General features: G+C 37.0%; 1 protein-coding gene across 2 annotated transcripts in view; it reads right to left on the bottom strand.

Annotated features, from left to right (window-relative positions):
* LOC136871609 (uncharacterized) overlaps nucleotides 1–17,986 on the bottom strand; it is a 161,608-nt gene that overhangs the window by 121,506 nt on the left and 22,116 nt on the right. The window contains exons 2-3 of one of the 2 annotated variants that reach the window (XM_067145064.2): nucleotides 8,775–8,909; nucleotides 1,021–1,383 (exon numbers count right to left, since the gene is read on the bottom strand). In XM_067145064.2, the coding sequence (XP_067001165.2) occupies nucleotides 1,021–1,383; nucleotides 8,775–8,909 (498 nt within the window). The remainder of the gene's footprint in view (nucleotides 1–1,020; nucleotides 1,384–8,774; nucleotides 8,910–17,986) is intronic. The other variant, XM_067145065.2, reaches the window with a different exon arrangement.

Below are 17,986 nucleotides of genomic sequence, written 5' to 3'. Positions count from 1 at the left end.
TTTTATGAAATTTTTACATTAGCCGAAAGGAGATTTACATTTTAGAGAAGTTGGTTACATAGTTAAAGTTTTGGACCTGTCCCTCGGGTTAAACTGCAGAGCTAGCATGGACTAAAGATGTTATGTGGCCATTACCTTGCTGAAGAACTGCTGCGTGATGAAAGAGGCGCCGCGCGCCTCCTGCTTGACACACACACTTAGTTAGATGACGATCAAATGGCCAAGAGACGTGAAAATCCGCAGTTTATAAACCCTCAGGGAAAGTTTGAGACCATTCCAGATTAAACTAGCCACACCTTCTCACGTTTATTGAATGATTTAAAAGTTACACTCAAGATCGAAGGAGAAGGCTGTGATAGGTTGAAAATTAATTACAGAAATTTGGGATTGGCTAGATTCAAAACTGGCGGAAAGAGAAGATAAATATTGCCAACCCAAAAATAAATGAGCATCAATTAGTAAAAAAGAAACTTATGGATACAAAACTTCTTTAAATCAAAAGTTCTTTCACTTCGCACCAGGGTGTATGATCATAGTTTTTTGTCCGTGACATCTATGGAAGAATGTCCAAACTTCTTGATGAATGGTTAAAAAAAACAAGTAGAAATTCACACAGTACAGGAAACTTCAAAATAACAAAATTCCATCAGATATTAGTGGTGACATATTGTGAGTAAAGTTTTAAATAGGTCTAGTTTCAAGTTCACGATTTTTTCAGTGAAGGAGTTCTTTCAGGTGCAAGATTTAAATGCACGGTGTGGAGGTGTACCTCCCGGTACAACAACAATAATAATAATAATAATAATAATAATAATAATAATAATAATAATAATAATAATAATAATAATAATAATAATAATAATAATAATAATAATAATAATAATGATAATAATAATAATAATAATAATATTAATAATAATATCTTGAATAAATGTTTAACATATTTGGCTAATGGTTAATGCTCGCATCCTCCTTAGACATAGATCTTAACAAGTAAATGAAGGGAATCTGAATACTTACTTGGAGCTATGATGAGGTATTCATTCAATTCCGCATTTAGTTTAATTTTCTCTATAATGATATCTACTCCATTGCACATGCCCTGCAGATCAATTAGCCAGGCATTACAAGTATCAGTGTCTTTCTGCCACTTAATCTCACCGCTCTCTTTCGTCAGATTCTTCTGTAAGCAACTTGATTCACCCGTTTGGAGAGTTCTGAATATTTCTGTGGCCTCTGGCTCTGTTTGTGGAGGCAGTGGTGAAGTTGGTAATTTTGGTGGTGAAGTTGGTAATTTTGGTGGTAAAGTTTCTGAAGCTGTTGTATCTTCTGCAGGTGTCCATAATGTCTCGATGTTTCCAGATTTGGTTGACCAGGATGCTACTAAAAGAATAATAATTTTATATCAGTATTACTAATATAAATGACAGTGAATAGTATTTTGGCGGAACAAATCACTAATAATATTGTCTACTTAATACCTGTGGAATAAAAATATATAATATATTAATTGATTATTTGCATACAATTCATCTGTATCATTCATTGATTTAATTAATTGTAAGGATTTTTATTTCAACAGAAAATGTTGGTCTAGGAATTTTTGAAACAAAAAGTTAAGTCCCTGGGGTTAAGACTGACATAAAAATAGAGGTTATAGAATCAATTAAAATATAAAACTACAAGCTTACTTTTTTGAAAATGCTGATCTGAGAAGTTCATAAGGATAACATAACAAGAGTTCACTACCAAAAAATGTTATTATTTGGAGGATTATTATTAATTGTGTAGCATAAAATAAAACAACATTAATTATACAAGAACAGCATAGATATATACATATTTACACAATTCACAAATTATAGGAAAATTGCCTGCAATACTTTTTTGAGATGGTCCAGTTTAAGAGGCTTTAATATCAAGGGATGGTTCATGTTGTAGGTTACTGTAGTCACATCCTAATTTGTGAACCATGCTCAATGGCTGAGAGGCCTAGTAAGTGGTCCTGAGAGTCAGGATACCAGTTGCTATGGATTAGGAGTGGGCATCTCGGACATATTCAGCATCATGGCCCTCCTTGTGCTCAGGCACCTAACAATATACAATCTACCAGGGGTCTCTAAACTATTAGAGGAGAAATCCTCATCGGGACTACTGTATGTGTAAGCAGGATAGCATCCCACTTTACAGAAATGACCAAGCTCAGAATATTTTAACCTTCAGATTGTTATTGATGACGTGGTTTGTCATGAGTACTACCACATGGTAATGCTAATGATGAAACCGTTCATTGCTACATGTGCACCTTTCTAGTTTTTCATTCCAGCTGTTTGAAGTGTTGTTGTTTGAAAGCAGACTTTCATGCTGTCTTATGATAGTCTATAGAATCTTTTACTTTACATTTACAATCTCTCTGATGAGAGTACTTCTGTATGTGTATAAAATGTAACCTAATCTGTATGTTGGGTAATCAGCCTGAAGGCTGGTTTGATCCTCCACAGCTGCGCCAAAAGCTGTCATAAATACCTTAAGCGTCACTGAAGGATCATACTAGGGAAATGAGGAGTGAGGTACTTTTCCGTTGCTTTCTTCACCGAGCCAGAAGTTGCGATTACATATCAGTCTACCAAGCCCACTGAAATACATGCACCAACCAACCCTACGAGAGATATTTTCACACCATTCATAACAGTGACTGGCTGAGGTGTCGTGTGGTCAGCACGACGTATCCTCTCGGTTGTTATTCTTGGCTTACTAGACCGGGGCCGCTATCTCACCATCAGATAGCTCCTCAATTCTAATCATGTAGGCTGATTGGACCTCGAACCAGCCCTCAGGTCCAGGTAAAAATCCCTGACATCGCCGGGAATCAAATCCAGGGCCTCCGGGTAAGAGGCAGGCACGCTACCCCTACACCACGGGGCCGGTTGTATATATATCAAATAACATGTCCTGAGTGACTGACTGACAGACTGATTCATCATCGCCAAGCCAAAACTACTGAACATAAAGAAATGAAATTTTGAGGATGCATTTATATTACAATGTAGGTGCTCGCTAAGGGAGGATTTTTGGATATTCCGTCGCTAAGGGGGTGAATTTTTAAAATGAGTGTATCTATATCTCAAAAACTTAACAGTTTAAAGATGTGAAAATTGGTATTTAAATTCTTTTAAAATAAGGAAACGCATACTTTTTTGTTTTTGGAAAATCCTCTTAAGGGGTGTGGAAGAAAGGTGAAAAAGGGGTTGAGTACCTTTTATGAGGATACATATATCTCGAAAACTGAAGATGTTACAGTCTTGAAAATTGATATTTGAAATCTTTAAAAATAAGGAAACACGTATTTTTTTGTTTTTGGAAAAATCTTCTTAAGAGGGGGTAAACAGGAGTCACAAAGGGGTGAATTTTTTAATGAGTATATCTATGATATATCTCAAAAACGTAATATGTTACAGATGTGAAAATTGGTATTTGGAATCTTCTGTAAAAGTAAGGAACACGCATAATTTGTTTCCTGAAAATCCACTTAAGGGGAAGTGTTAAAGAGGGTGAAGTTTTAAAATGACCATATCTACAGTATATTAAAAAAAACTTACCACATATTACAGGCATGAAAATTGGTATTTTTAATCTTTTAAACATATAGTAACATGTATTTTTGTTTAAGAAAAAAACACTTCTGGGGTGGGGGTTGTAAAAAAGACTGTAAAAGGGGATGAATTTTTTTAATGAGGATATCAATTACTGAAGATGACACAGACATGAAAATTTGTATTTGGAATCTCCTCTTAAAAAAACACGTATTCTTAATGGGAAGGGGAAGATAAATGAATTGTTAAATGAGTTGAATTCTTTGTTTGAGGATACTTATATCTCAAAAACGAAGGATGTTATGGTGAGAAAATTGGTATTTGGAATCACCTTTAGAAATAAAGACACATGTATTTTGTTGGGGGGAGTGGGGGGGGGGGGAGATATCAACTTAACGGGGTGTAAAAGTAGTTGAATTATTTTTATGAGGATACAAATAAGAAGTGGGCTTAAAACAATACACCCTATGGGGGTTTTATCTGGGGGATGTGGAATGATGACAAAATGCATTTATAATAAACTGTTTGAATTATGAAGTTAAAATTTCAAATGTTATCCTAGGTGTTAAATAACAGAAGGTTTGAAACCAGTTTAACCACTCAGAGAGTTAAATGAGGGTTAAGATCCGAAAACAAATATATTCATTCCTTCCTCCGAAACTGTTTAACGTACCAAGACAAAATTCCAATTTCAAATCATAGGTATGAAATAAGAAATAATTTTTAACATTCCAACCCTAAAGTATTAAATGAAGTTAGCTCCATAAATGAAATTATTCATCCTTCCAAAACTGTTTGACTTACAAAGTTGAAATTTTACTAGAACGGTTTGTTTTACTTCCTAGGTGTAAAATATCATATACTTCAAAATATTTGTCCTCTAAGGGGTTTAGATGGTGGTTGACCCTCAAAAACACAATATCCATTCTTCTGAAACCCTTTCAGGCACTAACTCATTTTTTTAATGAAGGTTGGTCTTCTATACTCTACTTGTTAATAAATATTAAAAACATTAACCCCTTGGAAAGTATTCATTCCTCCATTACTGTTCGACGTACAAAATCAAAATTTCACAGGTTGGTCGCTTTTACATCCCAGATTTTAAATAAGATAGCGTTTAAAACATTCAAATTCTTCCATATGGGGTTAAAATGAGTGTTTGATCAGAAAATAAATAATCATTCCCCCAAAAACGTATTTTACAGGCTTAGCTGACAGTGGGCTCTCCAAAATGTAAAACTTTGAATAATAATTTTCAGTTTAAAGCCATAGCAAAGCATGGGTATCTTGCTAGTCTATATATATAAAATAACATGTCCTGACTGACTAACAGATTCATCATCGCCAAGCCAAAACTACTGGACATAAAGAAATTAAATTTTGGGAGTATATCTCGAGAAGTTGCTGAATGGTATGGATGAAGTCTTAGGTAAGGAGTACAAGATGAAAATAAATAAGTCCAAAACAAAAGTAATGGAGTGCAGTCGAACGAAGGCAGGTGATGTAGGAAATATTAGATTAGGAAACGAAGTCTTAAAGGAAGTAGATGAATATTGTTACTTGGGTAGTAAAATAACTAACGATGGCAGAAGTAAGGAGGACATAAAATGCAGCCTAGCACAAGCAAGGAAGAGCTTTCTTAAGAAAAGAAATTTGTTCACTTCAAACATTGATATCGGAATTAGAAAGATGTTTTTGAAGACTTTTGTGTGGAGCGTGGCATTGTATGGAAGTGAAACATGGACGATAACTAGCTCAGAAAGAAAGAGAATAGAAGCTTTTGAAATGTGGTGTTACAGAAGAATGCTGAAGGTGAGATGGATAGATCGAATCATGAATGAAGAGATACTGAATCGAATTGGTGAGAGGAGATCGATTTGGCTAAATTTGACGAGAAGAAGAGATAGAATGATAGGACATATCTTAAGACACCCAGGACTTGTTCAGTTGGTTTTTGAAGGAAGTGTAGGTGGCAAGAACGGTAGGGGTAGACCAAGGTATGAATATGACAAACAGATTAGAGCAGATGTAGGATGCAATAGTTACGTAGAAATGAAAAGGTTAACACAGGATAGCGTGGCATGGAGAGCTGCATCAAACCAGTCTATGGACTGATGACTCAAACACACACACACACATTTATATTACAATGTAGGTGCTCACTACAGGAGGATTTTTGGATATTCTGTCACTAAGGGGGTGAAAAGAAAGGTGAATTTTTAAATTGAATGTATCTATATCTCAAAAACTTAACAGTTAAAAGATGTGAAAATTGGTATTTGGAACCTCCGTTAAAAATAATGAAATATGTATATATTTGTTTTTGGAAAATCCTCTTAAGGGAGTAAAAGAAATGGTTAAAAAAGGGTTGAACACCTTTTATGAGGATATTTATATCTCAAAACTCAAGATGTTGGAGTCATGAAAATTGGTATTTGAGATCTCCTTTAAAAATAAAGAAACATATACTTTTTGTTTTTGGAAAATCTACTTAGGGCAGGTGAACAGGAGTGACAAAGGGGGTGAATTTTTAAAGTGAGTATATCTACAGTATATCTCAAAAATGTATCATGTTACAGATGTGAACATTGGTATTTGGCATGTCCTGTAAAAGTAAAGGACACGCATAATTTGTTTTCTGAAAATCCACTTAAGGGGAAGTGTTAAGGGGGGGGGGGGGGATGAATTCTTAAAATGAGCATATCGACTGCATATCTAAAAACTGAACATATTACAGATGTGAAAATTTGCATTTTTAATCTTTTAAAAATAAAGTAACACATACTTTTTTGCTTTTGGAAAAAGCACTTGGGGTGGGGGAGGGGAAGGACTGAAAATGTGGTTGAATTATTTTAATTAGGATTCTGGTATCTCAAAAACTGAAGATGTTACAGACGTGAAAATTGGTATTTGGAAACTCCTTTAAAAATAAAGAAACACATATTTTTTTGAGGGGGAAATCAACTTAAGAGGGGGTAAAGGAGTTTAATTCTTTTTATGAGGACACAAATTTAGAAGTGGACTTAAAACAATACACACCTAAGGGATTTCAACTGCGGTGGGGGTGAGGAATGATGACAAAAATATGCATTTATATGGAACCGTTTGAATTATGAAGGTTTTTTTTGCTAGTGGCTTAACATCGCACCGACACAGATAGGTCTTATGGTGACGAAAATGGGAAACCACAGAAAACCATCTTCAGGGCTGCCGACAGTGGGATTCAAACCCACTATCTCCCGGATGGAAGTTCACATGATATAGATGTTGATTCCCATAAGGAACCCTGAAATACTTGTTCTGAATGAGTAAATTTATAATACCAATATAGTTGATCCGTTATTGGACATTATATATTTTTCAGCTAACTCATTCCTAGTTGCCAGCGTTTCACCCCAGTGTGCTAAGTTGGGCTCATCAGTTGGTAAATAGCACACCTACCAGGGTGCATGACTAGTGCATACCATGGAGGGCACTGTGTAGGCTACTTGGAGCCACTGGCAGTGCCAATGCAATATTAGAGACTTTGTCTCTTTTCAAAAATTGGCCAGGCAGGCAACTCGCGGCCAACTCGCTCGGTGAATTATGAAGTTAAAATTTTAAATGATATCCTAGGTGTTAGGTGTCAAATAACAGAAGGTTTTAAGCAAATTTAACCCCTCAGAGAGTTAAATGGGGGTTGAGATCCGAAAACAAATATATTAATTCCTTTCTCTGAAGCGGTTTAATGTACAAAGACAAAATTCCAAATAGTGGTATTTATTTTAAATCCTAAGTGTGAAATAGGAAATTTTTTAAACGTTCCACCTCTAAAGTGCTAAATGAGATTAGCTCCATAAACAAAATTATTCATCCCTCCAAAACCATTTGACGTACACAGTTGTAATTTTATGAGAAGGCTCTTCTTTATGTCCTAGGTGTAAAATATCATATACTTCAAAATATTTCTCCCCTAAGAAGTTTAGATTTAGATGGTGGTTGCTCTCAAAAAACACAACATCCATTCTTCCGAAACCATTTCAGGCATGAATTTACTTTTTTTTTTTAAATATCCTATATCCTACATGCTAATAAATATTTAAAAACATTCACCCCTTAAAATGTATTCATTCCTCCATTACTGTTCGATATACAAAGTCAAAATTTTTCAGCTTGGTCCCTTTTACATCCTAGATGTTAAATAAGGGTTTGAAACATTTAAATTCTTCTGTATGGGATTCAAATGAGTGTTAGATCAGAAAATTAGTGATCATTCCCCCAGAACCATTTGACATACGAACTGAGGGTGTGTTTCACAGGCTCAGCTGACAGTGGACTTTGAATAATAACTTTCAGTTTGAAAGCGCAGCAAAGCACGAATATCTTGCTAGTGTATTATATGAAGCCAATAGGAGGGGCGAGAACGTATTAAACTGACTTATGCCCTTGATGTAGAATGAGGCTAAGTTGTATGAAAATAATGCAGCACAGGGGGTGTTTATACATCAGGAAATACATAGCACTTAAAGGAGGCCCTCTTCTATCTGACAGGCAAGGGACTCCATGGAAACAACTCGGCAAACAAAATGAAATTCAATGGAGAGTTATTAATATTAATGGGACATATGAAAGAAAAGAGAACTGGATGAATCAATAAAGAGGATGAGGAAGATATAGGTTTTCTTAATAAGTGTTAGAAGGGCAAAATGTGTTGTAGGTCCGTTCACCAGAAACATTGTTGCGTGCAACATAGTTTCTGCTAGGCACATAAATGAGCAAACAATGTGGATAGATTTAGCGGTGGGAGGAATTAAAATGAGTTATCTCAGTGTATTCACCATATGAGGGAGCAGATGAGCTTGGAGCACATTGGTTTTATGAATCACTGAGCGATATGCTAGTCAGGGTCAACAGTAAGGACAGAATAGTGCTAACTGCCAATTTAAAAATGGGAATGGAAAACAGAACTAAAGGATATAAGAAGGTGATAAGTAAATATGGGGAAGATATGGAAGCAAATAGGAATGGGAAGTGTTTACTGGACTTCTGTGCTATGCTCAATTAAGAATTCTTTTCAAGCACGAGATTTGGAAGTGTAGGAGCACCAGATCCACAATGGACCATATCATAACTGATTTTGATTTCAGGAAATCTGCTTTTTTGATGATACAAATTCATGTCATGAAAAACAGACAATATTACCTTCATCTGTCGGATATGGTTGGCTTTTCTTACGAACAGATGCAAAGATTCCCTTGCGGTGATGAACAGTCGTCTCTGTAGTAGGCTGTAAGGTATGAAGATCTTTCCTTGATGACCAACCTGCCTCAAATATGGCTGAAAGAAAGAGACATTTACATTTCAGGAATGATTCTTATTAATGAACTGAATATTACAGATAGATACGGGTAGAAAATCTCCAGGATGAAGAAATTGGACAGAAGTACATGAATAAGATTAGTGAAGAGTTCAAAACAATAGACAGTCAGCATGTTCAGGTTGTCAAAAAAAGAAAAAGGGTAGCATACAAGGATGCTTTCTTTTTCTTTCTTTTTTTTTTTTTGCTATTTGCTTTACATCGCACCGACACAGACGACGATGGCGATGATGGGACAGGAAAGGCCTGGGAATGGGAAGGAAGCGGTCATGGGCTTAATTAAGGTACCCCAAGCATTTGCCTGGTGTGAAAATGGGAAACCATGGAAAACCACCTTCAGGGCTGCTGACCGTGGGATTCGAACCCACTATCTCCCGGATGTGAGCTCACAGCTGCACGCTCCTAACTGCATGGCCAACTTGCCCAGTATACAAGGATGCTGTAGTAGAAACAGTATGGAAAAGCCTAGGAAAAACTGTATGTAAACAGTAAAGGCGTGCGCTCGACTCGTTGGCTGAACGGTCAGCGTACTGGCCTTCGGTTCAGAGGGTCCTGGGTTCGATTCCCGGCCGGGTCGGGAATTTTAACCTTAATTGGTTAATTCCATTGGCACGAGGACTGGGTGTATGTGTTGTCTTCATCATCATTTCATCCTCATCATGACGTGCAGATCGCCTACGGGCGTCAAATGGAAAGACCTGCACCTGGCGAGCCGAACCCATTCTGGGATATCCCGGCACTAAAAGCCATACGACATTTCACATTTCAAGGCGTGGGCTACCACTAGGCTTGGGTTACCCCTTTTCGGTGGTTGGTTTAGTGAACGTCAAGTCTTCAGCATTTTGAGCTGCAGCCAATAGCCAACAGAGAAGCCTGTTTTACAAGCTACTGCCCTGGCTTCTGCCACTGCCAATACTCAATCCCTGAGCAGTGGAGATGGTAGCCTAAGGTTTAGCAAATTGATGTCCGGCTTTGTGGCTAAATGGATAGAATGCTTGCCTTCGGTCCGATGGTCCCAGTTCAATTTTCATAATCAACCCCCTTATACTATTAATTCCCCTGGCTTGGGAACTGGGTGTTTATGGCATCTTTGCCATTCGTTTTATCCTCATTAGGTCACCACCAGGCCTATACAGATGTCATGCACTATTATTATTATTATTATTATTATTATTATTATTATTATTATTATTATTATTATTATTATTATTATTATTATTATTATTATTAAATAAAATTTTGAATTTTTCAGCTGTCATACCCATCATTCACTGGTTAATTAGCTGCCTTGGGAGATCAGTGGTGGTGTCTGACCCATGATGACGGGTTTGATTCCAACCAACAAAAGAGAACACTGAATCTGAAAGACTGTATTTCATTTTAGCAGATCTACCTACAAAAAGAAAACTATATTTCTCCTAAAACAGCAGCCCTGCAGTGTCTTCGTACAAGGATTTAGAAGTAAATGGGACTGAAATACCAGCACTCTTTTATCTGTATAATTAAGTCAGAAGTATGAGGTGATGAGGTATGTACGATGAGGAAAGCATGGTTGATAGTTAGGAGCGGGGATCTGACGGACCGAAGTGTAGCACACCTTTCTTCCCGGTCCCTGCACCTATCTGATACACAGCAGCAAGCCGCGTGAGGTGAGTTGCGGGGAGAGGGACGAGAGTCTGGGCTGCAATATCAGTCTCCGATGCCTTGCTCTCAGAAATATGTGCAACATAATTTCTCATTGCTTTCAAGTTTTGTAAATGGAACATTGGGTCAGATGCTTACATTATAATGTGCTTTAGATTTCCATCGTTCGCATTTGAGTTTTTGGCTTCACCGATAGCCTCGGTAGCCCTCTGTATACGCCACTGATAAACATGGGGAAAAGTGAATATCTTGGTGGAGTAATGAGGAAGAAGGTTTATAAAAATGACTCCAAACAAGAACTAATGTACATAGAGGAAATAAACAGGTGTGAGGATTTACAGAAGGCAGAACTGTTTAGTCAGGAATATAAAATATGGACATATGGATAATATTCACGTAGAGAAGGCGACTTATGTTAGTGAAATACTCAAATTTACCTATGATAATGAAGATTTACAAAAGGATGATGATGATGATGATGATGATGATGATGGTTGTTTAAAGGTGTCTAACATCTAGGTCATCGCCTAAGGAAAGAAAGGAGAATGTGTGTACGACAATGTCTGAATAGAAGACACAATGTCGATGACATTCTGAATGAGCTTAGAGTAGAAGACAGGTTTGGATTTTAAAACTTTCTGAGAATGTCTGAGCATGATTTTAATGTAGTTCACCTATGCTACTTAGGTTCCAAAATGAGTAAAACAATAAAAAAAATTTTTAAAAATGTAATGTAAATTTTAATCTAATTGCACATACTGTATATGAGTTGACTATCTTTGTAAGTTCAGGAGATATTAAGTAGAATTTTGTAGACAATATAAATTTATTAAGGACGAGCTGCGTGTTTAATAGAAAAATTAATTAGTGTAAATTGTATAATACTGCATTCTAGGAAAATGTCTTCTTCTCTTGTTAATTTAAAATTTAGTGCTTGGTAATATTGTATTTTAGTGCACTATTTGCCACCAAGGTAGACACCTCATTTGCAAATAAAGTGATTTTGATTTAATTTGATTTGATTTGATGGATACTAAAGTTGAAAGATAGATAAGTAGCTGGAATTGATAAGATTTATGGGGATATAAAATACAGGCAATGGGTTGGGATATAGTAGGCCCACCATACCTGAGGTACATTTCTGATTACTGCTTGAATAGAAAGCTGCTATCATAGGCCAGTGTATAAAGGAATTGTGTAAACAATACAAATAACAACAGTTGTGCTCTAAAGGCCAGTCTCCACTGATTAATATTTAACAAGATGTTAAATGTTAAAATTGTTAAATGTTAACTGGTAACACCACCAACATGTTAAATGTTAAATTATGTTTCGCTTAACATTGTGTCCACAGTTATAAATATGTTAAACTTGACTCCTTTTTTAATTACACAGCTAGTTCATCATATCAGTTTGTGTTAATACGTTCAGGTGGTGTCTTGCATTTTCAAACAAGGACAATAGACTCAGATGAAGATTTGGCCTTTGTTATTGCCACTGTTGCTTCTTACAGGGTTTCTAGAAGGGGGGCGAGGGGGGGTGGGGGGGGGGGGGTGGCAGCGGCGGCGGTTAATGTTAAAACTGTTAAATGTTAACTGGTGACACCACCAACATGTTAACATCTAGGTCATCACCTTTCTTGAAAAGAAAGGAGAAGAGAATATGTGTACAACAATATCTGAATAGAAGGCACAATGTCGATTACATTCTGAATGAGCTTAGAGTAGAAGAGAGGTTTGGTTTTAAAAACTTTCTGAGGATGTCTGTGCATGATTTTAATGTAGTTTTGCGGGTAAGAGAAGTAGAGGTAGACCAAGACGACGATGGTTAGACTCGGTTTCTAACGATTTAAAGATAAGAGGTATAGAACTAAATGAGGCCACAACACTAGTTGCAAATCGAGGATTGTGGCGACGTTTAGTAAATTCACAGAGGCTTGCAGACTGAACGCTGAAAGGCATAACAGTCTATAATGATAATGTATGTATGTATGTACCTATGCAAACTTTCCCGAAGCCACGCCGATACCACACGAAAAATGAATTGATTTAACACGTTTTCCAATTCCCCTGGAAAACATGCCAATATGTTAAATATGTTAACTTCAACATATCAAGCTAACATGTTAAGTCAACTATGAACCAAATGTTCGTATACATGTGAAATTCAACATGTCACGTTTAACATGCTGTTGTTAAATATCAATTAGTGGAGACCCGGCTTAAGCCTACCCTCTAGCCAGATGCTAAAAGAGAATCTGATTTATATACATATGTTAACATGATCTTATTTTTTTTTTTTTTTTGCTAGGGGCTTTACGTCGCACCGACACAGATAGGTCTTATGGCGACGATGGGATAGGAAAGGACAAGGAGTTGGAAGGAAGCGGCCGTGGCCTTAATTAAGGTACAGCCCCAGCATTTGCCTGGTGTGAAAATGGGAAACCACGGAAAACCATTTTCAGGGCTGCCGATAGTGGGATTCGAACCTACTATCTCCCGGATGCAAGCTCACAGCCGCGCGCCTCTACGCTCACGGCCAACTCGCCCGGTAACATGATCTTATTAGGTACTGGTATGAATATTCTTAATTTGCCAAGTTACATAATTATGTATTCATCTTTTAATTGGACTCGCACAAAGTAGGGCTACAAAAGTGGAAACACTTTGAAATGCTTTTCCCTTTTAATAGCAGCCATTTCTCTGAACTTTTAGAGCAGGTTTCATTTTTAACATGAGTTATTAAAACAATATAACATATTCACAATATTTTTATTTTAAATCTTTGTAAATTTTTTAATAAAGGTGTTAATGGTACTTTTCTACTTTTACTGTACGCCAAAAATAATTGTAGTTCACAAATTAGAGTAAGACGTAATAGGTATTTTATCATTACTTTGCATCAATGAACATAATTTGTTATACGGTATGTCTTAGTCTCTTTTCTTACTATTTTTATTTTTGCACCTACAGAAAAATCAACGATATTTTTGTCATAATGTTTCTTTGAAGTAAATTTTGAAATGAAAAAATATAAACGTTAATCTATATATTTTAAAAAAATTTATGAAAATTAAGTTCAGTCAGTTTCCTTCATTTTTTTTAACGGAAAGGTATTCATGCAGAGATTTGTCATCAGTAGGACTCGGATGTTTAAGACCTAAAAATAGCCCCAATAAGCAAGCAAATATGACCTCAAACGTGAAGAAATATGACCTCAAAAGTGAGGAAATATGATGCAAAAATTACAAAATATGGCCCAAAAGTGATTACTCTAAATATGGCCATTTGAATATTATAAATCGAAACGGCAGTTCTTTTGATACACATTTGTAATTATCCTTACTTTCATATTGATTTTCTGAATATACATCTTTAGCAGTTATTCACAGTCAATTGTTCTTTATTCACTTATCAAACATTTGCAAATACATACCTATTACCTATAAAGTACTAAGTTCGCTAAGATTATCAGATCACACAATATTTTGAAAGTCATAACATGTTTGCACCCTGCATTGATGGTTTGAAATACGAGAAAACTAGAAATGAATCTACATTCTAAAATATTTTGGAATGTTTAAGCCCAGAGTTCATTAATATTATTCAAATGCGTTACTGTTTAAATTGAGTACCATGAAACGAATTAAGTACTGGTAGATGTCTTTCAGTACATTACGGTAGGGCAGCAGGGCCTATGGTGCAAACTCACATACCGGTACCTTTTCCATTCTTCTCCGCGGCTGGAATTGAAGTGCATGACAAGATTAATGTTTTGTGAACACTTGTTCGCATTCGCTAAGCTGAAGATGATTTTGCACAGCTACGGCTGTCATCAAACCACCGAAATATGACGCTTGTACGAAAATAGCTCAAAATATGACCTTATGACAAAAATAGTCAAAATATGCATTTATATGACAAATAAAGATCACTTAGTTGTGACCATACTCACCTGATTTGCACCAAAATCCAATCAGGCAAGAAACAGACACAAAAAAAAAGAAAAAAAAAGACTTTTCCTAAATATCCCGAGCCCTAGTCTTCAGGTACTATAAATCACTTAACTTCCGCCTTCCTCAAATTATTTGATTTTTCAATGTTTTGTCTCTTTGAAGCAATCATACCTTTGGTTCTAATTGAGGTATGGAGTTAATTTTGGCCTAAGAACACTCAGTGGATCTAGCTCTTTGATTTAACCTCTTAACTCTTCAAATTGGTTAATTTTGAGGAAAGTTATGAGTGCACATTCAATATGACATCTCATTTCTTCAACACTTTTTCTCATTGAAGCAATCATATATTTCGTTCTAACTGAGGTATGCAGTTTGCTTTGGTCTAAAAACACTCAGTGTATCAAGTGCTTTCTTTTGACGTAATAACTACTTAAATTGGTAGATTCTGATAAAAGTTATGAGTACATTTGTCTCCATGACGAAGATCTTTGAAGGACTTTTTAACAGTTCCAAGGAACATTTAATTCAATTTTCTTGTGTCATGTATTTTTAAGTGTTTTGTTGACATAATATTACATTCTATTACCACAGCAAATCATGTGCTTAATTTCATTAACTCGAAACTTTGCAAATAGCCTACATCCGTGAGGATAGTAACGAACAACACCATACTTTGTACATTGTGGGCGGAGCCAGTGGAATACTGCTAGTATTCTTTTGAACAATGTAGGGACCAATGGTCTTCATAGATTATGCACTGTGTAGCTTCTGTTATTATTTGACTCCTTAAATGATTTGTTCATGTTTCCAGAAAACCGATATTGATGAAATGGAAGGAAAAAAAAAAAAGAAGAAAAGTAGTTGTTTGAATACACCCAATGTAGAAACAACTTTTGAACAATTACCAGAATTAGTATCATCGACTTTAAAACCACACTTCATTTGATACACCAACAGAAGATATTGATTTGGTACTTTAAAATGCCACAAGTAAAAGTCTTGACATTATACTTGGCATACCACCCTGTTCAGTCTGATGAAAAGGAGCTTCCTTTTGCAGATAGAAAATCAATATTTGAAAATGAAGATAGTGAGACTGGTAACCAAAACTTCCAAATTATTTGATTTTATCCTACGATAAAATACAACTGTTCTCTTTTCTTTCTGTTGGATTTAGCAAATTCAGTTCGGTATTTTTCTGACTGAGTGATTGGAAGCATGTCCATCAGAGACTACAGGAACACGAAAGCACAAGAACCCACACAGAATTTGTGAATTTGTTCTAGATAAGATTAAAAAAAAAAGTTTTTCCGATCTTATGTTTGGAAAGGAAATGGCAAATGTAAACAGGAAGTAAAAGAAAGATGACATGGAGTAGAAACAGTGGGTGGTGTTTTGAAGCTCATAGAGAAGCAAGATCCTTCTTTTTGGAATAGGTGGAATCTGCTCATACTCTGGTTGACGACTCAATTAACCATGGAAATGTTTACAGAAAATATGTAGTTCTAGAGGAGCATTTAAGCAATGTATCGGCCCCGCGATGTAAGGGTAGCATGCCTGCCTCTTATTTGGAAGCCCCGGGTTCAATTCCCAGCCAGTTCAGGGATTATTGCCTGAATCGGAGAGCTGGTTCGAGGTCCACTCAGCCTACGTGATTACAACTGAGGAGCTATCTGACGGTGAGATGGAGGCCCCAGTCAAGAAAGCCAAGAATAACAGCCAAGAGGATTTGTTGTGATGACCTCACCACACCTCATAATGTGCAGGACTTCAGGCTGGGAATGGTCGCTCGGTAGGCCAAGGCCCTTTGGGCTGTTGTGCCATGGTTTTTTTAATTCATCTTATTTAAGCAATGTGATTTCAAAGAGTAAAACCAACGTCCAAAATAGGAAACCCCTAAAAATCGAGGAAGTAAGAGAAGGCCATAAGGAAGAGATCAAGTTAATTTTCTAACACTGCCTGAGCAGTTTGCCACTGCTGGGACCCAGCCGTTTAAAAAAAAAAAAAAAAAAGCCACCTACTTGACAGCTGAGTTCTACATTAGTGCACATGAAAGAAATCATTATAAAAAAATAAAATTACAAAATATAACATCATTTTCCTCACTGTTTTTATTTAAACTCACATGTACGTCAACTATTGGAGTTGATGGACAATAGAAAGGCGTCTCAGGGTCATTGTTCTTGTCCAGATTACTAATCACCCTTCCAGCGCTTTCACGGCGCACATATTCACACTCACTTTCACTGTCTGAAGCTACCCGACCTTCACTGCATCGTTACTGTGCGAAATATCACACATTTCTTCTCTCCGAATCACTCTATTGCTCTGTATTATCTGAAGCCATCTCTGTTCAGTTGAGACTTGGTTTTTTTTACAACCATTAGGCTCTTGAGTCCGCTGAAACTAACTTTGAGTAAATACATTTACAAACTACCTGAAAGAGAAAACATATGGTCACAGTATTATTGCACCTGCAAAAGAAACTAATTGAAATAGAATGGCATTTTTTGTTTTTGAAAGAACATCATCAGATTCTTCTTCCTCTTCTACCGCTTTTCCTATGCCTTGTGGGGTCGCGGGTGCGAACTCTGTTGCACATGTGGATTTTGCCCAGTTTTACGGCCGGATGCCCTTCCTGACGCCAACCCTATGTGGAGGGATGTAATCTCTATTGACCGGGCGAGTTGGCCGTGCGCGTTGAGGCGCGCGGCTGTGAGCTTGCATCCGGGAGATAGTAGGTTCGAATCCCACTATCGGCAGCCCTGAAGATGGTTTTCCGTGGTTTCCCATTTTCACACCAGGCAAATGCTGGGGCTGTACCTTAATTAAGGCCACGGCCGCTTCCTTCCAACTCCTAGGCCTTTCCTATCCCATCGTCGCCATAAGACCTATCTGTGTCGGAGCGACGTAAAGCCCCTAGCAAAAAAAAAAAATAATAATAATCTCTATTGCGTGTTTCTGTGGGGGTTGGTAGAGTAATGTGTTGTGTGAATATGATGAGGAAAGTGTTGGGACAAGCACAAACAGCCAGTCCCCGAGTCAGAAGAATTAATCTCTTTCTTTCTTTCTTTCTTTCTTTCTTTCTTTCTTTCTTTCTTTCTTTCTTTCCTAATCTGTTTATCCTCCACGATCGGTTTTTCCCTCAGACTCAGCAAGGGATCCCACCTCTACCGCCTCAAGGGCAGTGTCCTGGAGCGTGATACTTGGGTCGGGGCGTAGAACTGCTATGCTGAACAGGGCTCTTGTGGGAGGATGGGAAGAGTGTAAAGGACAGGCAAGGAAGAGGGAAAGAAGCGGCCGTGGCCTTAAGTTGCCTGGAGGAGAAGTGGGACACCATGGAAAACCACTTCCAGGATGGCTGAGGTGTGAATCGAACCCACCTCTACTCAGATGGCCTCCCGAGGCTGAGTGGACCCCGTTCCAGCCCTCGTACCA

Source organism: Anabrus simplex, chromosome 4 (genome assembly GCF_040414725.1).
Source record: "Anabrus simplex isolate iqAnaSimp1 chromosome 4, ASM4041472v1, whole genome shotgun sequence".
Taxonomy (NCBI): Eukaryota; Metazoa; Arthropoda; class Insecta; order Orthoptera; family Tettigoniidae; genus Anabrus; species Anabrus simplex.
The sequence above is the reverse complement of the archived record's forward strand: the minus strand, read 5'-3'. Positions and strand labels throughout refer to the sequence as shown.